The sequence below is a fragment of the Elgaria multicarinata genome, chromosome 2, assembly GCF_023053635.1.
Source record: "Elgaria multicarinata webbii isolate HBS135686 ecotype San Diego chromosome 2, rElgMul1.1.pri, whole genome shotgun sequence".
Classification (NCBI taxonomy): Eukaryota; Metazoa; Chordata; class Lepidosauria; order Squamata; family Anguidae; genus Elgaria; species Elgaria multicarinata.
Window position 1 is genome coordinate 112,644,827 of NC_086172.1, and position 24,320 is coordinate 112,669,146.

General features: G+C 40.4%; 1 protein-coding gene across 2 annotated transcripts in view; it reads left to right on the forward strand.

Annotated features, from left to right (window-relative positions):
* The window catches only part of EHF (ETS homologous factor), a 50,920-nt gene extending 29,815 nt beyond the window's left edge, over window positions 1-21,105 (forward strand). Inside the window, exons 3-9 of one of the 2 annotated variants that reach the window (XM_063118813.1) lie at window positions 2,084-2,329; window positions 4,297-4,356; window positions 7,010-7,078; window positions 7,169-7,237; window positions 15,879-15,938; window positions 18,590-18,785; window positions 20,492-21,105. In XM_063118813.1, coding sequence (XP_062974883.1) covers window positions 2,084-2,329; window positions 4,297-4,356; window positions 7,010-7,078; window positions 7,169-7,237; window positions 15,879-15,938; window positions 18,590-18,785; window positions 20,492-20,591 — 800 coding nt within the window. In that variant the 3' untranslated portion in view covers window positions 20,592-21,105. The remainder of the gene's footprint in view (window positions 1-2,083; window positions 2,330-4,296; window positions 4,357-7,009; window positions 7,079-7,168; window positions 7,238-15,878; window positions 15,939-18,589; window positions 18,786-20,491) is intronic. The other variant, XM_063118812.1, reaches the window with a different exon arrangement.
* The last annotated feature ends 3,215 nt before the right edge of the window (window positions 21,106-24,320 follow it).

Consider the following 24,320-nt stretch of genomic DNA (forward strand, 5'->3'; position numbering starts at 1 on the left):
GGCATCAAAGGGCTGCATTACTTCATATGCAAATTGTGGTACAGAATAAGACCTTAGTAGATTTGGTCTTCCAGCTACAGTGAAATTCATTGAAGAGAGAACATCTTTATGTCTCTGGGTTCTTTCACATTTCCCAACAACTCAAGAACATAGTGGCTATTTTATTGTATTGCATGATAAAGAATTGAGGCCATGAAGTGATTTAAAACTCTGGTAGCTTGATCAGTACGAGCCACTACAGCAGTGTTGTTGTTTTTTTAAGTGGGGTCTTGCTGGGACAGAAGCTGCCGTCTTACAATTCAGAAAACTGCAGACTACCTCCATCCTTCCAGAGGGTTGTTTTTTTTTAACATTTAATTTTTGTGCACTGTTGTTGCATGAGGTTGTTCTTTTTTAAAAAATAAATAAATAAATCAGGTGGTATATCAAAACAGTGTAGATTTTGAGCTTGAGCTCTGGAGCACTTCTTCACATTGACATTATTAAGCCCAGCCAATCAATACCTTGCCAGCTGTGCATGGTACTGATTCGGCTTAGTAATGTCACCATTAAATACTATCTTCCCCAATCCTAGGACCAGTTTTGCACTCCCCAAAAGGGTCCTTAAAAAATTAATAAGATGAATGCATGCATGTTGATGCTGTGCTTTCAACAATTAAAAACTGTTAAAAATTGGAGGGAAGGACAATACTGGAGCTGAGCCTATGTGAATTTGCTAGTATGCATGTCTGCCATTTCAGCTTCGAAGTCAGGAGGAAGCCAGTCAATTTCACTTCATGGCAAAGATGCTGTCTGAGCTCTCTGTTTACATTACGCTTGTCTTTACCTATTCAGTAGCCTTCCCCAACCTGGTGTCCCCAGGAATGTTGGACTGCAACTTATTATGGTTTTAATTTTTGTGAACTGCCCAGAGAGCTTCGGCTATTGGGCGGTATAAAAATGTAATAAATAAATAAATAAATAAATAAATAACTCCCAAAATTCCTGACCCTTGGTCATGCTGGTTGGGGCTGATAGGAGTTGTGGTCCAGAACATGTGGAAGACACCAGAAAGAGTGTTGTCTGCATTCAAAGCAACAAGAAAAAAACACCTTCCAGAGTAAGTAACAACTTCCAGATGTTTTGCCCTACAAGTCCCATCACCCATGGCCATAGGTTGTTGTAATCCAAAACAAAGGTGACAAAGTTGGGGAAGAATGCTCTCAATGGTCTGGGTCCAGGATACCACATAGGGACTTATACCAAATCATACCATTGGCCCACCTAGCCCAGTATTGTCCACACTGACTGGCAGCTGTTCTTTAGGTCTTAAGGCAGAATTCTTTGTTAGCCCTCCCTTGAGAAGCTGGAGATTTAATCTGGGACCTTTTGCATGTAAAGCATGCACTGTATGACTGAATTACAGTCCCTTCCCATTTCTCTTTTCTCAAAGACAACTGCATGAAAACCACTCATACCTGAACTTTTCTTTCCTCAGAAGCTTTGCTTTGGTTCCTCACTCTCTGGCATACAATGTGGGTCTTTTCATACCTGGGCCTTTTCATCAGTGGCACTAGTCTATATTTAGTTTTAATGTCCCCTACCCCTATTGGTTTTCCTCCTCCCTGGCCTGTCTGTTATGGTGATTTTAGATTGTAAGCCATATGGCCAATGGTCTTGTTTTGTTTTATTCTGTACAGCGCCATGAAAATTGATGGCGCTTTATAAATAATAATAATAATAATAATAATGTGATAGAACACCCTTCTAGGGTTGGCTTTGTGACTTTGTTGTGGATATTTAACTGTTCTGGCTAAATGTTCTTGATTTTTAGTGGCTGAGGGGGCTTCCCTTTGCTGCCTCTGTTGGCTTTCTGCTGCTTAATTAGTTCTTGTCACTCCTGTTTCTGCTGTCTGGTTGTGTTTTGTTTTAGGTCTTTATATGATTTTATTTTGCATCATGGATTTTAAATGTTTTGGATAAAAAGGCAGGATAGAAATGTTTGAAGAAGTAAATAAAATAATAGATATTTCATTTGACCAGAATTATTAAGGAAATCATTGGTGATAAGTAATATACCAAAGAACCAATTCTTTCCTTGCAGCATCGGGCAGTTTTTTTGGGACTCAGTGGCATGAAATCCATCCTCAGTATTGGACCAAGTATCAGGTCTGGGAATGGCTCCAGCATCTCTTGGACACCAACCAGCTCGATGCCAACTGTATCCCTTTCCAGGAGTTTGATATCAGCGGCGAACACCTGTGTAACATGACTTTGCAAGATTTCACCCGGGCAGCTGGCACAGCTGGGCAGCTTCTTTATAGTAACCTTCATCATCTGAAGTGGAATGGTAAATACACACTGAAGTATAAGCAGCCATTCCCAATTCTGGGTCCCTATAAGGTGCGGGAATGCAATGCCCATCATCTTAAGCTAGCATGATCTGTGATCAGTGATAATTGGACTTTCAGTTCAACTACAGTTAGAATACTGTGTGCAGTTCTAGGCATAACACCTAAAAAAAGGTATTGTAGAGCTGGGGAAAGTGCAGAAAAGGGCAACTAAAATGATCGACGGGCTGGAGCATCTCCTGTAGGAAGGAAGGTTCAACAATTGGGATTGTTTAGCCTGGAAAAAAGGAGGGTAAGGGGAAACATGATAGAGGTGTACGCAATTATGCATAGTGTGGAGATTGTGGATAGGGAGACATTTCCACCACCACCTCCCATAATACTAGAACCTGGGCTCATCCCTTGAAGCTGATTGATGGGAGATTCAGGACAGATAAAAGGAAGTGCTCCTTCACACAGTGCATAGTTAAACTATGGAATTCACTACCACAATATGTAGTGATGGCTTTTAAAGGGGGTGGAAACATGGGTGGGAGGGTGCTGTTGCACCCATGTCCTGCTTGTGGTTTCCTGGTCAACAGCTGGTTGGCCACTGTGAGAACAGAAAGTTGGACTAGATGGACCCTTGGTCTGATCTAGCATGGCACTTCTTATGTTCTTACATCTGGAGCCTAAGATTGGGAAAGGCTGGTATCAGGAGTTTGGAACAGGGCCACAAATATGAAAATTTCATTGGGAAAGTTAAGCATTGAGAGAAGAGACAAATTTCATAATTTAATAACCTGTTCACAACTCATTACTCACAGAGAACATATGCAGAGTGTTGGAATAACCAGTCTATTATGGATCCATGAAATTACCATGCAGTGTCCTGTTTCTAAAATGTAATAGTTAAATGTAATAGCTCTCTCCAGAGTATTTATTTATTTATTGCATTTCTATAACGCCCAATAGCTGAAGCTCTCGGGGCGGTTTACAAAATTAAGACTATTTATGATTAAGAGTAATCATCTTGACCATCTGAAATAGCAGTAGTTTTTGTGGTAACATCTCTTTCATATGCTGATCAGAGAGATATCAACTCTTTAATATAGCTGAAGATCAAAAGCAGGCTTGTACCAAGGCCTGAGCATGGCAAATTGAGCATCGCTGAGTAATAAATCTTTGGCCTAGAGACCATGGTGCCAAAGTCTCAGATTATTTATTGGCTCAAATAATAGGTGGATATTATCGGAGATGTGTAGAACTAGAAATGAGAAAGGATTGGGAGCACACTGAGTAAAATATATGAACCCATAACTTTGTAAAAGTTTTGTATAGGCTTCAAACCCTTGGAAAACTATGACTTACCTGTCTGTGAAAATGGCAATACGTGCATTCAGGATGCTGGATAAGTCAATTATTTTGTTGAATAGCTAAAGGCTGTTTTCCCCACATTAAACCTTACACTCAGATTTTCTTTTCAAGTTGCTTCTATAAGTAGTATTTTAATATGAGAAGGAATTCCTATGTAAACCGCCCAGAGAGCCTCGGCTATGGGGCAGTATACAATTGTAAATAATAATAATAATAATAATAATAATAATAATAATAATAATATATTTATTTATTTGTTACCCACCTCTCCCTCTGGATCGAGGCGTGGCACAACACAAATAAAAACACCATAAAATACATACAACTAATTTAATAATAATAATAATAATAATAATAATAATAATAATAATAACAACAACTATACAAGCGCTTGCTCTTGAGTTAAATGCTGGTTTGCCAAGCAGTCAGGAGCAAGAATAATCTGGGAAGTATTCTTATGTAGATTTCTTTTCTTTTTTATTCTGATAGAATTACTAATACAGTTGTCAGATGGTATTGATTCCTGTTGTCAGTTCTTTGACAATATGCATTTAAAATCCTACTTTCGCATACTGAGTTGTACATGCATGTTCCATTCATTCTCTTGCAGGTCAATGTGGAAGTGAAATGTACCCATCACACAATGTCAATGTTAAGGCAGAACAAACAGGTGGGTTATAGTAGTGGTCTTGGTGTCATATACACCTCCAAATAGGAATGAACCATTCTTTATGTACTGGATTTTTAGGCTGTCTTTCTGAAGCCAACCATGACGGTTTACATAAAGTGCAGAAAATATGAAACAAAGTCAAATAAAAACATAATAAAACATTAAAAATAACCTTAAAAACCATAACAACATTTTTCAAGGAGAATGTTTGTCTAGAAATAATTGAATAAATAGCTTGCTAGCTAGATAAGCAACTGGCACTGACAGACTCGAATTGGAAGGGGACAGGAAAGCCTGTTAAGATGTGCATGGCTGGCTGGGGAGTTGCAGGACTTTTTTCTGCCTAAATATGCATAGGATTGCATCCTGAATGTACTAAATATAAAGGACATAATCAAGTTAAAATAATACAATTATTAAGGGCTGTTTTCCCCACATGAAAACTTACTCTCAGATCTATTTTCCTTTCAAGTTGCTTGCACAAGTAATATTTTAACATAAAAATGAATTCTAGATATGGGTATGCCAAGGAGTCAGGATCAAGAATAATGTGGGAAGGCATTCTTATGTAGATTGCTTTTCTTTTTTCTTTTGATAGAATTAGTAACACAGTTGCCCCATTGATTTTAATAATGAGAGTCAATTGACGTCAATGGGACCTAGAAGTGCTTAATGTTGGCCGAACCCTGGCGTGAATTTGGTTGTGCTTAAATAAAGCTGATCATGTTCAAAATATGTGTGTGTGTGTGTTTTTTAAAAAAAGTTAGGTAGAGAACTGATTCATCTGGAAACTTATAAAAGCCAAGAAACAGTAGAGTGTTGAAAATCAATTGAAAATCAACTTTTGTCCTCACCTCATGGGAATTCATTGTATTCACAAAGAGAATGCAAAATACACACACACACACACACACACACACACACACACACACACACACCCTTCTCTCATCTTAACTTTTTACCAGCTAAAATCATAGCTTGGCTTGCGGAAGGTTCCAGGTTTAATCCCTGGCATTTCCCTTTAAAAGGACCAGGTCACAGGAGGTGGGGGAGACCCCCTGCTTGACACCCTGGAAAGCTGCTGCTAGTCAGAGTAGGCAATCCTGGCTGGAAAATGCTGGGTTTTGTAGGACTTTTTCTGTCTAAACATGCAGAGAAACTTAGCTTTCCTCATATCTATTTCTCGTAGAAATGATATGGCACTGCTGGTAGTCTAAAGAAATGTATTGGGGTTCACATTGAGAAATGAAGGTAATTGATGCTGGTGTTGATGAACTAGGCAGGAATGGCTTGCGTCAGAGGCTTGATGATTGATGAATGGAGGAATTCGACTTTTTGAATTAATTTCCAAATGGATGTAAATTTAATTCACGTCCCTTCAAAACACTGGGAGATTTGTCACTGACTTCAATGCAATGTAGGCGGCACCTGCAATTTGACATTTTTGAGATCTTTATGAGATTACTCCTTTGCAATTTCTTAACAGATAACATATATCAGTGGTATAGTAAAGATGACATGTAAGGTTGTGCTATGCTAAATAGACTGCTTCTTATACCGTGAAGAATTGCAAAAGCAAAAAATCATCCTAGCCCCACTAGGGTGAGGCTTGTTTTTAGAGAAAACAATGGATAGATCAGGTGTCTAAACAACAAGAGGGTGTATGCTCTTGTGTGGACATAGGTTGGGATGCCCAAACATGTAGCTGGCAAGTAAAAGATTGGCTAAATTCCTGTGTCATAATTCTTAACCTAGCCAAGCACAGTGACTTAGCAAGTGATTCATTTTCAGCTGTAATCTCAGTCATTACTGTTAAAGACAACTGAACCCCAAACGTGTATTTTGAAATTCAAACAAAAACAAACTTAACTTCTTCTAAAAAGCAACATATATTTCTACAGATGGACACTATAGTTGTGTAACAATACCCACATGGGTGTCACGTTCACTGCAGATGTGCAATGGTTCAAAAGGTGATTTTAGAATAATTGGGAAATCTTTGTTTCTTTTCCTTCCTACGTTAATATGTTTTACCTCTTGCCACCCCATGTAAGCATGCAATATCAGGAAAGAAAGGGGCACATTCAAGCAGTGTGGTTTCAGTTGAAGAACATGTGCGTAATTCTGCTACTGCAATCTTTCATTCTCCCTTTGCTACAAATGAAGTGTGTCAAGCCACTTGGTTATATAAATCAAATGGGAATGGATTTAAGTGGAGAATGTTTGGATAGAGCCTTTTGCACTGTCTTAATGAGGCAGCTATTGCTACTGGTACAAAAGATGCCCCACACTCATGTCATCTGACATTTTTATTCATTCATTACATTTCTATACCGCCCAATATCCAAAACTCTCTGGGACGTTCACAACAATTAACCCATAAAATACAGCAACTCCAGCATGGTAAACCAAAGTACCCAATGTGCCCTCATGGAGGGTGGGCGATGTCTCACTCTGTCCATGCAGACCATTCATTTTTCCCACTGATTCTTTGTAATCAGTAAGAAATACAAATAGTTAACTTGCTCTGGGTTGTTCCCACTGTCGATTTGGATGCTCTGTTCTGAATATAGAGCATTGTTGTTGTTGTTTTTACATTACTTTCCCAGTATTGATTTTTGTTGTTGTGTGTGTTTTTCTTGTTTTGTTTAAGATCCATCCGTAATGGCATCCTGGAAAGAAGAGAATTATTTCTATGATAGTGGATATGGTGGCACAGTAGGTAACTAACTCAACAACCAATGCAACATTTTTGAATGTTCTTTTAAGAAGAATTTACATTAAGCTGTATTCTTTTTTTTTGCATCCTCAGAATTAGTGGACAGCAAAGCCTATTGTCGAGCACAGATTTCAATCAATGCTACTAATCATCAGGCGATTGGTAAGAATATCTGAAGTCTCATAATTTAGCTCAGGTATCTCAGAATTAGGAGGTCAAATCATGCTAAGTTCCTCGCACAAGTTGACCGTATGCCATTACCATGGATGTGCATATTTACTCCAGTTTGGAGAATGGTTGGATGCTTTTGCACTTCAGAATGTGGACTGTCTTGTGATCTCATCAATGGAATGAGAGTAGCTACCTGCCTCAGTTCTCCACTTTTCCTGTTTTTTTATATTTTGGCACTGACATATGTAGAATACCATGACTCCAAACTCAACATGGATTTCCTTGGTTGTAGTCCCAACACTTCACAACTACACCACAGTGAGCTTTGATGCTTGTAGACTTGCATGTGTGAATAAGCCATCATGGATCAAGAGCCACAGTTAGACCTTTCATATCAGTTCACATTACTTCAAATGAAATGTTTTTGTAGTGGGATAAATTCACACTTTCAACTGAGTTCTTAGCTAAACCTAAGGTTTATCCCAGGATCGTCCCGGGGTCATCCCTGTTCATGTAAATGACACACAGGATATCCCTGGAGCAGGCAGGTATGACCCCGAGATGATCCCGGGATAAACCTTAGGTCTAGCTAAGGCCTGAAAGTCATGAAGTGCTGATAATCGAGTGACAAGAAATGAAACGTACATGCACATGTGAACCAGCCATATGTGGAGCAAAAAGAACATGTATGGTTATTGTGATAATGTTATGATAATATTAACTTTGCTTTTTTACCATTGCTTTAATATTTATTTTCTCTCCATCTGACACGAATAAATGTATACCCTGTATGCAGAAAATCTACGACAAATCCTAGCTGGTGCCATATAGCTTTTCAGGTGTCAAGTAGGAAAATTTACATTGGATCTTAATGGTGGCTGCTGCATAGGATTGGTTTATTTAGTTATCTTATTTTATTTGTACGCTGCCAGTGGTGGAATCACATGAATCAAGCATGGCTTTGCTGAGTTGAGACATATAGTGCAGCTGAGACGTGGTGACTTGGAGGTTCATGAATCCCTTTCTATGATAACCAGACATAGGACAGTTTCAAAAAACCTCCTCAGTGATGTTTGTGTAAAAGTTGTCATTAGTAGTTAAAAAGACAAGGTATCAGTTACCTGCTCTCATCAGACACTTTTTTCCTAAATTTGTCTGAAGTGGTTTTCTTTCAGTAGGTAACAAGTGACTTAAACAGTACCAAATTCAGTGGAAACTAGGGTGACCATATGAAAAGGAGGACAGGGCTCCTGTATCTTTAACAGTTGTATTGAAAAGGAAATTTCAGCAGGTGTCATTTGTATATACGGAGAACCTGGTGAAATTTCCTCTTCATCACAACAGTTAAAGCTGCAGGTGCCCTGCCCTCTTTTAAATCTGGTCACTCTAGTATAGCTCCTGCACCTTTAACTGTTGTCATGAAGAGGGAATTTCACCAGGTTCTCCATATATACAAATGACACCTGCTGAAATTCCCTTTTCTATGCAACTGTTAAAGATACAGGAGCCCTGTCCTCCTTTTCATATGGTCACCCTACTGGAAACATATTTTAAAAGTATTCAAAGGCCACTATTCAGAACGTGACACACTCTGGTCTTTTATAGTTCTCAATAATTTTGCATTAGTTGCCTTATGCCACTGTATGAGGGAATTTCCCCGGCAGCAAGGATTTTCTTTGCTGAGAACAAATCCGAAAGGAAATGGAGATTGTAGTACTGACTGGAGAAATAGAGTTAGTAAAGGTAAAAGAAAAGTGGAATGTCATAATCATAAGAGACCAAAAATGCCAATACATCAATAGATACCAGTAAGGTGCTAACTTTTTTTTAAAATGGACTAGATGGGGCGAAATCCCAAACATGACGCACAGGGGATCCCGGGATCAGGGAGGGATGATCCCTTTGAGCCCAGTTTTCCCGCGGTCCTGGGCTGAGCCTGAGCCTGCGGAATGTGTGGCCGGGCAGCGTGGTTTGTCCTGGTTCCTCGTGAGGATCCAGGACCTGTGAACGGGGCGCAGAACTCCTCAGGAGTACTGCGCCCATTGGGGGTGGGGTGAGCCGGGTTTTGTTTTTTAAAAAAGTACTTAGCTTTTGCGCACGAGTGCTCGTGCGCAACTTCCCCTTTAAGAAAAACCAAATAGCGGGCATGACGCCTCTCCCTGTGAGGTCATTGTGTGCTGCGTGTGAACAGAGGGGGAGACCTCAGGATAAAAAGATTGTGAGATCTTCACCCCTCCATCCCAGTAGACCAGGTAGGTCTAGCTAAGGCCAAAGTCTCTTTACATTGAAGATATCAATGCAAGGCAAAATCCAACAAGTCCAGTCCCTCCCCCCACCAAAAAAACCAACCATGGAGATACAGTGATGAAAAACTAGTACTTGTTGTTTTTCTGATTGTCATGCTCTTTAACAAGTTAAGCTTTGTCTCATTGCTTCTGTGTCATGGAATGTAGCTATCTTTATTTTTTTTCACTCTTGTAGCTGTCCAGGGCACAGAAGCCCTGCCAGAAAAAAAGATGGAAACCCTGTTCTTAAATAGGTGGTTAACAATTCTGAGAGAAAAATGTGTGTGTGTGTGTTTGTGTGTGTGTTTGTGCGTCTGTATGTATTGTGTCGTTCTGAACTACAGCAGCTGCACAGCCTGCTTTACCTCAGTAACACACACACTTCAAACAAATGAGCTCAGCAACTGATGTTTGTCTTTTCCTTTTACTATCCGCCCATTCTCATAAAATGGCTGCCAGCTCTTCAAATCACTCTGACAGTAGCGAAGTTCAGGCAATTTCCCTTTGTGGTGTGTTTACCCTCTTACTAGTTGATCTTAGAGGAAGGGTGTCATGACAGGGGCACAGCATGTTGTAAAAACTGAATTTGTATATTCTGTAAAAAGGGGTGGCTTACTCCTGAATCATATGCAAATGTGGTGCATTTTTTCTCTCCCAAGTTTTGCAAGACACTTTTGTTGAAACATTCCCCTCCCCCATTTGTCAAGGCGCAGCCTTCAAAAGCTTCTCATATTTGAAACATCTCTTTCTCCCTCTCCCATAATACTAGAACCTGGGGTTATCCCATATATATATATATATATATATATATATATATATATATGTGCTGTATATCCAAATACAAGCTGATTAGTGGGAGATTCAGGACAGATAAAAAGAAGCACTTCTTTACATAGCACAGCCAGATCTACACCAAGCAGGTTATAAAAATATGAAAGTCGTATGAAAGCGGTGTATGGAGGCAGGATCTACACAACTGCTTTTTAGTGGTATTGAAGTGCACTGACAACTGTTGGGGCCCATGACACATCTATACCAAGCAGGGTATAACACTGTGGCCTTAGCTAGACCTATCTCATAGTCCGCGATGGAAGAGGGAAGATCTCGTGTTGTGATTAACACTAGATCCCTCCTCCGTTTACACACATACTGTTTTCATACCGCTTTCTTGGCCTTAGCTAGACCGGGCGAAATCCTGGGGCAAACCCTGGGATCGTCCCTGTGCGTCCACATGCGACACAGGGGATCCTGGGATCAGGGAGGGATGATCCCTTGCCTCGGGATCTCACCCTCCCCTTTGGGCCCGCTTATTCAGTGGTCCCAGGCTGAGCCTGAGACTGTGGAACGTGTTGCCGCGGTTTGACCCGGTTCTGCGTGGGGGTGGGAGTGGGAAAAGTGCTTAATTTTTAAAAGAAACCTTACCTTTAGTGCACGAGCATTCATGCGCTCCTGTATCTTTAAAAAATATAAAATGGCAGGCGCAACGCCTCTCCTCCTGAGGTCATCACGCCTCACGTGTAAACGGAGGAGGGATCTCGCGTTAATCACAACGCGAGATTTTCCCTCCTCCGTTGCAGACTATGAGGTAGGTCTAGCTAAGACCACAGTGTTATATCCTGCTTGGTATAGATGTGTCATGGGCCCCAACAGTTGTCAGTGCCCTTCAATACTGCTATAAAGCAGTAGTATAGATCCTGCCGTAGTTAAATTATGGATATCACTACCACAAGATGTAGAAATGGCCACCAGTTCGGATGGCTTTAAAAGAGGGCTGGGTTAATTCCTAGAGGAGAAGGCTATCAATGGCTACTAGTCCTGGTGGCTATGTCCTTCCTCCAGTGTCAGAAGCAGTAAGCCTATATGCACCGATTGTTGGGGAACATGGGTGGGAGGGTGCTGTTGCATTGTGTCCTGCTTGTGGGTCCCTGGTCGACAGCTGATTGGCCACTGTATGAACTGCTGGACTACATGGACCCTTGGTCTGCTCCTGCATGGCTCTTCTTATGTTCTTATGATACACCATTGTTTTTGCAGATGTAAAATAATTAATTATCAATTCTGTGGCAAGCAAAGGGAAGAATAATCCTTTACTTACAGCACACTGAGACCAGAGATGTACCACCACTTTGCCAGCAGAACAGCCACCATATTCAATACATGCTCACCCCAGGAGAGGAAGAGAAAAAAATACACAAGTAGAAAACAGAAAACATGGCATAAAAACAACAGTCGTGGCCACAGTGGCCCTGGAAATGCCCTCCGTGACCACCAGTCAACGGCTGTGTTGGTGGTACATCTCTCCCCCACACAGAGACAGATGATGAATTCACAGCAATGGGGACAGTTGCCCAGTCAGTCCTGGGAGGGATGGCTGTGGATTGAAGGGGCACAGGATCCGGTGTAAGAAGTCTCCCCTGCACTGACCAGGTCTTTGCTGGTAGAATGCCTCTGTCAGCAGAGTGTTTTGCTGTATCAGTCATGGTGGCAGCATATCTAGTGTTCTGCCAATGTGGTGGGCCTTCTGTAAAATCCTGACACTCTTCAGGTGATATAACTCCAGTATAGGATTGTGCCTTGATTTGGGAGGAATATAATAATGAAATAATTCAAAAGCAGCAAGCATTTCCCCCCATGATGAGGATAATCCAAAAGAAAAAATAAGCTGCTGTAGCAAAGTAGGCTTTAAGGCATGTGTACCTTGAATCTTAATAGTGTAAGTTTAAATTCCCAGGATTCTTGTTCTCTGTGGAAAATTCCCGATGGCTTTAGGTTTAACGTCAGGCTGGCCTCAATAAGGGCGGGAATACCAGGCCTTAATTAGTTTTTGTGGCTTTCCCACAAGCTCAGCAAATTGCACAGCAGGCTTGTGCTTTCCGAGCTTCACAATGCAGGAAAGGCACAAAGGTAATTAGCCGGTCGTGAGCAAAACAACCACCTTACATGGCTTCCTCTCCTGCTCGGGTTTGCAGCCATTTTCCTGGAGTGCTTATCAGCGTTGCAGCAAAACAGTCCAGACAAGTTTGTACAGAGAGGCTGGTAGTTACTGTAAGTCGTTTGCACATGCAAATAGCTAATTTCCATTGAAAGCTATGGCTACTGTTTATGCATGTTTGTAGGTGGAAGAATGTGTGTGGGCTTTAAGCTTATCTGGCACTAACTATCCTGCAAGGCAGACACAACACAGATTCTTGGCAATTGGTGATATCCTACTGATAAATGCAGCCGGTTGTCAGTTCTGGATTAAGCATCTTTTAAGACTTCTACGTTTTCTTTTCCTTTTTTCTTGAGTGGTGCAAATTCAGGATCCAGACCTCTGTTTAAGTGATGCCTTGAACGGAGGGAACTTTCTAGCTTTCGTTGGTTTAGTATTGCTAGCACTCAGAAATCTGATTATCCCGTCCCCTGATTATGCTGCATCAATAGAAATGAAAGAAAGTGTGTTCCTGTAATTCTGGCAATAAAATAGATAGACCTCAGCTGCCAAGAATTCCTAATAACATTGACTGTTATTCCCACATACTGTTTGGCTTCTTCATTTTCTAAGAAACAACACTTGCCAGATTTGTATGTGTTCAGACAGGTGGATGTATGTTATACTGATGCAACTGTATACATCTTGCATTAGCTCAGTTCCAAGGTAATAACAGAAGGGAAGGGGAATTCCCCAGAAGGTATACGCTGCAGCAAATTCTGGAGAATAATGGGTTTGCATAGGATTTCACATAGGGCGTGGCAAGGCTAGCACATTTATCAAATCTCATTTCATTTTTGACTGGAGGAAATTGTTCGCCCTTCCACATATTATTGGAATTCAGGGTGGTCCAATGACATTGACTGGCAGTAGGTTCAGAGCTGAAAAAAAGACTGCATTGCTTCACACATTGTGTAATTAACAGTAGGGTGACCAGATTTGGGAAACCAAAAAGGAAGACAACATGGCTGCCCTCAAGGAGGGGTGCCCACCTCAACATGCCCAGCCCCTGAGGAGGTGTACGCATTCTGACAACCACCCCCAAGGGGGCATGGCCTTGGTCACATGTCTGATTCTACAGTTCATAATTAAAACAAACCTGTTCCACATAATATGTTGATGTTAAAATCACTGAACTAAAGGACACATATCTGAAGTTAACATATATCTTTAGTTGCTGTACAAATTTCTTTGTTGTAGTTCTTTTTGCTGTCCTCATACAAGATCAATAGAACACACATGCACACACCAGATCCATCTGTCCATCCACACACAAGCAAACATCCTGTGTTTGCATGGACATTATATGTCCATGCTTGTATACTGACACACACGCACACCCCCCCCTTCTCCTCAATACAAGAACATGAAAAGCCACACTCACTCTATTTCAAGATCCATCTATACTCCTCCCCCTCACAGTAGCTTCCTGCATTGAGCAGGGGGTTGGACTTGATGGCCTTATAGGCCCCTTCCAACTCTACTATTCTATGATTCTATGATTCTAAGATTGGGGTGGGCTTAAAACAGCTTACAAACCTCATACAGTAAATTACAAATGCCAATAGAATATTACAATTAAAACAAAAGACAAACATTACAAAATCCACAAGCTTCAATTCCAGTAAAAATCCCAAACCATCATAAATCATTCAGCCCCAGAAAAATCCACAAGCGGTAAAACAATACCATCTAAAAAGCTTCTTTACCTTACATATTAATATCTCACCTTTCCATAAGTGTAGCTAAGGACATTAAAACCACAATATCCTGCATATTCCTGTTTACATAAATTTGAGATAATAGTTTTGCAACCAGATATTACTTGGGAGTCAAGATAACACCTTTTCACACTTCTCTCAAATATCACACAAGCCCTGTTCCTGAAGAATGTCTGTGAGGAAAGTCGAAGACTCGGGTCGGCCAGACTTAGCCTTAGAGCGATCCATCTCATCATTGGGTAGTGTTAAAGATACCTTGGAGGATTACCCACACTTGCCCAACAGCCGAAGCTCCGGTACTTATAATGTGGAATAATGGATTCAGTTGAAAGATTGCTTCATTTGCATAGACTCCATATGCCTATTTCAGTGAACAGGAGAATCTGGGACTTAGTTCCACCACTCTGCCACTGACAGCCAACAAGTAAGATAGTAGTGAAGATGGAATTAGCCACAGGATAGGATACCATACCATGCATTGCCTAAATAGTACATCTGTTAAGAGTATGTCCTTTAATTTCCGAGCATGTTGGAGCTTGAATGAACATCAAAAGCTCTTAACAAAGCATGTTAAACCAAAATATTTTTTGTTAATTGAATATGATTACATTTTGACAAGACTATGCCTCCAACTCTGATCAGGCAAATCTGAAACTGAAAATGAGAAACTCAGTAGAAGAATAAAGGAAGATACAATAAGAAATCACACACCATTTTGTGTGGAAATTTGATATAGCAGAATAGGGACGGTGACCACTCTTGAACCTTTCGGTGATTGGCATGTCTGAAGCTCCTGCTCTTCGCGAGTTTTATGGCTCCCGTGCCAGGATATGGTATGCCTTTGGAGATCCTTCTGTCTCATCTACTCAGAGTTCTATGGCTTTGAGTGGGGATGATGGGGGGGGTGGCCTCCCCACACTCTCAAAGTGTTGTATAAGAGAGGGGCTGGGTTTACACGACTCCTGGCTTACGAGAGTGGCTTGCCCATAATGTCAGGCAAGTTGCCTGAGGTAAGGACATATAGATTCCCGCACTTTTCACATGCAGATCCAGGAGGGGTAGAATATCCCTTATTGTTTAAATAAAGAGGCCCTAGTTTATCCCAGACTCTGGTGTCCATGTCTTTATTCCATGTTTCCTTCTCCACTCGCAATGAGAAACTCAATGGAAAAATAAAGGAAGATACAATAAGAAATCACACACCATTTAAAAGGATAAGAATTCACATGGAGGCACTTTTAACATACATTTTTAAAACACACCTTTATTCCATCAAAGAAATATTGTAATGCATGTATTTTAATACTAATTCTGGTTAGCATTTCGGGAAATTTAGCACTACTGTAAAAATGTCCAGAATTCTGAAATAATTTTTATCACAAAACCCAATGGCATAAATCTCTGATAGGCTGATGAACTTGTAAATTAAGGATATTTTATTTATTCTCATATCTTCTGGAGCCTTGGCAACAGAAATGGCTCCCTCCTTTTTTGACTTGATTACTGTAATGTACTACCCATTCAACTATTATTAAACACCTTTTGGAAATTTCAAAATGCAGCAATATAGCTTTTAGTTGTGTAGATAAGACTTATTGTCTGTAGAATGGTTTTGTGTCTGTAGGTCTGAGAACTGCCCCCCTTTTCTGTTACAGAAGATTCTTCAGATGTGAAAAAGATACAAGATCATCCTCCAAAATCACAAAAGAAACACAGTAAGTCAGCCACTATAGAGCTATTTCAATACTGTTTCGTACAGATGGACAGTACTGATAGCACTGAACAAAAAACAACAGAAGCGAAAGAGAAGGATCATCCTGAGTCGGCCCTACCATTAGGCAGGGCAACTCTCTGTGCAGTTAGCATTATATGGAGAGAGATTGGGGTTGGGCATGCTAACCTTGCCTCCACCATGGTATCGTCTGCTGGCCAGGGCTCAACACTGTTGACACATTGGGGGTATGTCTAAAGAGAGGAAGGCCTTAGCTAGACCAGGCTATATCCCGGGGTGATACCCGGGATCGTCCCTGTGCGTCCAGATGACGCACAGGGGATCCTGGGCTCAGGGAGGGATCAATACCAGGCCTTTGGGCCTGGTATTTTCTGCAGTCTTGGGTTGAGCCCATGGCCTTTTTTCACGGCTTGACCCCGGCTACGCGCAGGGCACAGGGCGCAGGGCACAAGGGTGGGAGGAGTGGGGGAAACGGTTTTAAAAAACAAACAAACAAAAATCCTTACCTGGGCGCACGAGCGTTTGTGCGCATCCGGCCCTTTAAGAACAACAACAAAAATGGCGGCTGCGGCTGCTTTCTTCGTGAGCTTGTCACGCCTCACATGTAAACGAGGGCGAGATCCCACGATAGTTGCATTGCGGGCTCTCCCCTCCTCTTGCCCGGATTTTAAGGTAGGTCTAGCAAAGGCCGAAGACCGCCAAATATAGACAGACTCTTTCCATGAGCTGGAAGCTGGCACAATCAGTTTCCCCCTCCTTAGACATACGCCCAAAGGGCACGCTGCCCCACTCCCTCTCGCCATGTGTAGAGACAAGAATGCCTGAACAAGGCTATTGAGGTGACTGCCTCAGTCAGCTGATGCTGAGTGTCACGAAAGGACAGTAAGTAGTTAATTTTTACTTTATATTATTATATTTTTATTCTAAGGGAGAGGCTCTTGTAGGGTTCAAATAAATTGAACCAGTTCTGTGTACTACACATCTTGACTTGCCATGTGGGTGGTGGTGGTGGTGGTGGTGGCCATTTGCTGTTCATCTCAGGCAACAAATGCCTTGGGCTATCATAATTCACATAGGATTTAAATTATCCAAGAAATAAAGTGAAGGTCTTTCTCTATTACATTCTGGGCCTGTTCAGGCATTATACCCCAGAGAGAAGTTGTAACATCCTTCATCCTCGCGACAGGTTGAAAACAATGATTGCACTTTATCATATTTACTTGAATGCAACAGCTTGCTGGTTACTCGATTGTCATCCCTCCCCCATTGTACCTGGAAATGCATCAGCTGGCTAGGAAGCTACTATGCTCCAATAAACACAGTTCAGCCTTATTCATCTGTTACTTTATTTCCATCAGGATGGATACCCAGAGCCTGTCATGAAGTTGAGAGTTCTTGCCAGAATGTACCATTTTTTAACTGGTCCCATTTTGTTTTCTTAACTCAAAGCAGTCAGGAAAATTGGAAATGTAACGAACCTTTCAAAAAACGAAAACAAAAAAGTTAGATATTAGTTTGCTATGTCCTTAGTGAGAACCTCAACCAATAAAAGTAAACTTTGCACTTGTCGTGGATTCATTCTTCCAATGAATTAAGTTTTGTCACTAGTGGATGCTTAGGTGGTAAACTACACGTTATACTTCAGCTATAACAAGGCATAGTTTGAATAGAAATATGTCAAAATTTAGAAGGTAAAAATGGAGTAGTGTATTCATGATGCAGAGGAGTTAGAATTTGGTATTACTGGGGAGGGATCGCAAATACTGAAATGTAAATTTGGCATATGGAGTGATATATACCCACCACTGGAAAAATAAGAATGAAGTAGCTGGGTTTTCAGGTGATCTTGCAAAGTTGAGTTTCGTTTAAGAATGTGGAATTATTATTAGCCAGCAGCTGGAATTGGAGTGTAGAAGGACAGGTGGAAGTCATGGCAATGGATGTATAGGAAGTAGGTAGTAGATGTAATAGAGATGTGTGGGCTCGTCTACACCAAGCAGGATATTCCACTATGAAAGCGGTATATAAAAGGCAGGAGCCATACTACTGCTTTATAGTGGTATTGAAGTGCACTGACAACTGTTGGGGCCCATGACACATGCCATATACCACTTTCATTCCACTTTCATCCCGCTATATCCTGCTTGGTGTAGATGTGTCATGGGCCCCAACAGTTGTCAGTGCACTTCAGTACCACTATAAAGCAGTACTGTAGATCCTGCAGTGCACTTCAGCACCACTATAAAGCATTCCAAAGTGTGGCCTCTGCCTTTTATATACTGCTTTCATACCACTTTCATAGTGGAATATCCTGCTTGGTGTAGATGAGCCCTATGTATGCCATATATTCAAAGGTTTTGGGGGAGAAGGGTTGAGAGAATATTCCTTTAGGCTTATGCATTCTTAGGAAAAATAGGATGACAATTCCAGCTCCTCTTGCTGGAATCGATTTAAAGTTACTGTTTCAGAGTAAATGCCATTTTATTCACGTATCTTAAATAATATAACAGGAAATGAAGATCATTTTGGATTTTCTTTCCTTGTCTTGAATCTTAGCTCTTCGCTTGAAGAGAAGTACATAGCTTTGTTCTTTAGTTGAAGTAATATTTCCTTTTAACATCATTTGGATTTTAGCTCCTCGAGGGACTCACTTGTGGGAATTTATCCGAGACATTCTCCTGCATCCAGAGAAGAATCCAGGCTTGATAAAATGGGAGGACCGGTCTGAAGGCATCTTCAGATTCTTAAAATCTGAGGCTGTGGCTCAGCTATGGGGAAAGAAGAAGAACAATAGCAGCATGACTTATGAGAAACTCAGCCGTGCCATGAGGTAACAAGGAGGAGGAACATTTTTGGCTTAGAAAGACACTGTGCAGATTGAAATCACAAGGCACTGAATATTGTGTAAACTCAAAAAAGTTTAAAATATTATGCTTTCTGGTGGTATAATTCCCTCCTGAAGTTTTTCTCTCCTATGCGAAAGATATCAGTGGGATCAATATGGCAAGATCCAAAATCTAGGATATCCCCTGAGGACTCCAGATCTGTAAATAATATATTATTACTGAGAGTTCCCCGTTGTCTTCATATGAACACAAGGATCTTGTCTGTTCTGAGAAGTCTGCAGAGTTGTGGAACAAACTATGAGTTGTACCCAACATTGTCACTCTGCTAACAGAAGCAGCTCTGTCAGCGGAACTGGGAGCAGGTCAATTATCCCTCCACCCCACAGCCACTGCACACCCTCAAAATCTGCATCAGAAGGCTAGGAGGAGCAGATTTTTAGGTGGCACTGACAACTGCAGCGTGGAGGATACAGTGAAAAAGTCCTGTCACTGAAAGTAACCCTTGGAGTCATATTTTGTCTTTGGCTGCCTCAACAGCTGTCTACACGGATTGCTACAAGGCCTCCTGGATCAAATGCTGGATTGTGATGATCTACACATTTACAATTGCCATTTCTGATAACTGTAATAACCATGTTATTGTACTTTACATAATTCATCCCTCAAATAATTCACATGTGTTCTCCTTAATATATCAGTAGCACAGGGACTGTTAGCTACTTCCAATATAGTAATGTGCATGTGACTTTCCATTTTTTCTTGATGGGACAATCCAGGTCCATTACAATCAATGAGAAATTTGACTGCCTTCCATGGAGGAATAGACATAGTTTCTAGATCCTGTTGTACAATGATCCTCGTGACTGCTGAGCCATAAACATGTCCTCAAATTAATGCACACAGTATTCCTGTCTTGGATGTTCAATATGATCATTTTATTATAAATAATTAAGACTAAATCATGTAGGATAACCAAGACCTACAGGTTTCCAAATTCTGGTAGCGCAGATGCAGATGGGATCAATCAATCCATTTGACATAGGAGTTCCAATGAAATCCCAGCAATTATACTGACTGGCATGTAAAAAACAGTGATGGTACATAGAATCATAGAAAAGTAGATTTGGAAGGGGCCTATAAGACCATCGAGTCCAACATTCTGCATGACACTGAAAAAAGTTACATGGGAACTGGACTTGGGGCTATGAAACTTATAGAGAATTGCTACAATCCCAATAAGTTAGGAACATTTAAGTCTCTGGAATCAATAGGATTGTTTTAAAAATATTTGCTTAGTTTAAATAGAGTGTTGAGATGCATATTTTTCTATTAATTCTACCTTGAATACAGTGCAACTGTGTCACTTTGGGCCTTCTGCAAAGGCCGTGAATTAATGAGTCAATACCTGCTAGGGCACAGGGATTACAGCTGTCTGGCCCTGATCACCACATGGAAAGACATGGTTTGGGTAGGCTACACAGCGTTGTCGATAAGGGTTAGGGGTTTCCAGGGGAATATGTGTTCAGACTCTCTTGATCAGGTCATCGGGAACATGACAAGATCTGAACTGTTTTTAGAATTGGACTTTTACCTTACTTTGCTAACCTCCATCCCAAATTGAACGAATGAGGGAGGTTCGCTACCAATTATGAATTTCTGATAATCTGATTTCATGACTTCTTTTTAACAGATATTATTACAAAAGAGAAATTCTCGAGCGTGTAGATGGTCGGAGACTGGTATATAAATTTGGAAAGAATGCTCGTGGCTGGAGAGAAAATGAGAACTAAAGGCAACTTAAAGCAATAACAACTGTACAAACTGTAACAGGAGCTTCTAGTGGATGTAAATATTTCAAAGACTATTTTCTTCTATTTATGTACAAAGATTGTGGGGTGGGGGGAGGCAGAAATCTGCTTCTAAGGGGAAGAAGGAACACTATTGTTTGTTGATGTTAACGTTATTTTATTTGAAGTATGTCCTTCAGATGTACAATTTTCTGTGATTTATGATACTGCTGTGCTGTATGGTTGTGTTTGGGGATTTGTTTGGGGCTATGTTTGCCTTTCTTGTGAAGACTTTTAAAAATGTATTCCGGGAGAAATGTGATTTATAACAATGCTGTGAGAGATGTATGTAATGGGAGGAAATCACAGGGCATTACTTTTTTTTAGGAGGCTGAAAATGAGGTCTGTTCCTTCTGCACATGAAAGAAATGAGGATTTATCTATATCCTTGACCCCGGGGAAGGGTTGTATGAGGTGATCTGCCCACTCAAATCATGTGTCTCTTTTTAAAGCTGGCTGAATAGCAAGAGGCAGGCAGCAAGTTAAAAGTGTGGTTTATGACTTTAATTGGCTACTTGTTATTGTGCCCTTCCTCTGGACAAGTGGTGAACATCTGCATTGACTTGGTCTCATGTTGTGATCTTCAGCTTAGAGAAGGATTAAACAGCTCATTCAATTCTTGAAGGGAAGACTGTTAAGTTAAAATAACTCTCCTGGAATAGGAGGAGTCATGAACCTTAGTGAAAGGTGAATTTGTTTGTTTTATGAATTTGGTGACCAGTCTTGAATGCATGGTTATGTGCTGGTGGGGGAAACATACCTCACTGTGACTTGGCTCACACCATGATATTCTAGGCAGTCATCAGCTATCAATTTCACACATGCTTGATTATCTAATTCCCCTGAAAAAGTCAGCTTTGTGGCGAAGTATTGTCTACACCAGAGAAAGACAGTGTATGGCTCTCCAGATGTTTTGGCCTACCATTCCCATGATTCTTCACCATTGGCTATGCTGGCTATGGCTAATGGAGTTGTAGGCTGAAACATCTAGAAGGCCACAAGTTGCCAACTCCTAGTCTACACTGACCAGCGGCAGCTCTCCAGGAGTTCAGACAGGAGCGTTTCTCTGCTCTACATGAGGATATCAGGGATTGAACCTGAGACTTTTTACAGGTTAACATGTTCTCCTTCTGAGCTATGGTATATGTTGACATTGGCCTCGCCGAAGTGATAAACCTGTGTCTTGGCTGTACCACTTCACACAATTGAATTCTCCTTCATACAAAAGCCATCCCCTCTACATAGAAGACTAACATCTCCAGTACTTTCTTGGCTGTTCTCCCTTTCTCCCTGATGTCCTGCTTTCTATTTGCAGGATCTTACTTTTTGTATGAAAACACTTTCAGTCATGTCAACGCCTACCTGCAATCTGTCATGATGCAACTGAGATAGAGATTTACTACTTTAGGGACAATTAGGCTATTGTCCCAAAATATAAAATTCAAAATGCCTGCTTTGGCCTCATTCATATTTCCCCAATTGGCTCAAATATAAGGGTTTGTGATGATAATTCTGAAGTATGGTAATTTTCTACACACAAGGCAAAGATAAAGCATAAACATAAAACAGAGCAGAGAAGGAAAGCCTCAAGGCTACCCAAGGATACAGCCAATCCTTGCAGAAACATTTGTGTGCTAGTGTAAAGACTAACAGATTTATTATGGCGTAAGGGGTTGTGGACTAGAGCCCACGTTTTTTTTTGTTTTTTGTTTTGGTGCTGTGACAGGCCAATGTGGCTTCCCCTCTGGCCTTTGCAGAAAAACACACCTAGGCATATCAAGTAGACAACACCTTCTCTTGCACAGTTCCTGCCAAAACTGTCACCATCAATTGTAGCTATGTGACATTTTTTACATTACCTAAGGTGGGTGAGGCAGGTTCATCTTATTTACAAAGACTCCATCTATCAAAGCAAGGTTTTTCTTGTGTCTTTTTCTTGAATGAATATTTTTTCTGTCTCTGAATATGATTTTCTCTGTTCCTTAGCTTACTCCCTATCTCCCTTTAAAAAACAAAGAACAAAAACACTTTCTGTGTCTCCAGCAACTAATTATCTAACCCTTCATAAACGTTAGACAGTGGGCTGGATTTCTCACTGTGTTGTGCCTTAGCTATCACCAGTATAGAGTTCTACTGAGCCAAAAAATACATTGTAACCATATAATATGTACCACATATTAGGTATACATATATATTCTAAAGAATAAACACACTCCCAAAGATTAAGATCGTGCTTTTAGAGTGCAAATCTTATGCACATTTCACACATAGGATTTGCACTGTTAATGAATCAGTTCATGGGCATAAAAAATAGAGCTTCACAGAGTTGTCTTCAGGTAACTGAGAGTAGCTTTATCAGGCATTCGGAATGGGATTAAAATAAAAGTGTGAGGAGTGGGAGACTCTGGCCCTGCTCTCTCCTCATGCATTTCCATTGCCCTATACTCCTAGAAGGTGACATTCTTAAGAGGAAAGCCTCCTGTATCTGTGGAAGTTCTCCAGGTTGGAAAACCAATATCCAATAATAGCTTAGATATGTCCCACTATTATTAAACACTTCAGAGAGAAGGAGTTTGCCATTTGATTTCATAACTCCATAGATCTGGAAACAGAGAAAAGATAACATTTACTTTGCTATAAACAGAGAAAATGGATTTATTGAACACCATGGATCTTGCCAAGCACATACAGTCTCAGTCAATGGTGATCCTTTTACCAGTTCTATCCATCAGGATGTAATGAAGACATGAATGTTTGTATCAGATTGCTGTTTAAATATACAGGCATTTCTGAGATTGCTTTTAATGTGTTTGCAAAAAAATAAAAAATGAGTGGCTGTTTTTTTTAAAGATGTATATTTTACACCAGTAAGATATGTATAGATTTTTATTGTAGCAACATTTTCACATGTATAAAGCTCCAGATAGGAAAAAGACATTACTCTATTTATATAGTTGCAACTCTTGTAGGATAAGACTATACTGTATACAAAATATGTGGTAAGAATTTGTTGATGTGCTGTGCAATTTTCTTAGTGTATATTTGTATACAATTCCATCTGATCCTATGCTTGTATATTCGTAAGTAAGTCCCACTGCATTCAGTGTGGCTATTCCGAAGTAAGTGCACATAAAATTGTAGCCACAGTGAGCTTTTTAAAGACGCTTCTTGAGAGCTATCCGTTAGCAAGTAAAATGCATCCATACGCTTAAAACTCTAGCTTTCGTATTGCTGGAAAATGGATAATATCAGCTCCTTGGTCCATCTTCACTGTTTAAATGTTTTCTAACAGTGCAATATGTTCTTTGATGTGTTTACTGCATATGTCAGATTTAAGACTATCACGCAAGTGCCATAAAATTCTAAACACTGATTCTGTCTATAAATGCTAATTAAAATAATGTATTTGTTTTCTTTGGTGTGTTTTTTTTTTAAAAAAATGGCTGTCCTTCTAGCAGTTGCTTATTAATGAAATAATATAATCATTAAAATGCACAATGAGAACTAGGAAATTAGAGACTCTATTCATGGGTAAACAAGCTGTTGATTATTATTATTATTATTATTATTATTATTATTATTAATTTATATAGCACCACCAATGTACATGGTGCTGTACAGAGTAGAACAGTAAATAGCAAGACCCTGCCGCATAGGCTTACAATCTAATAA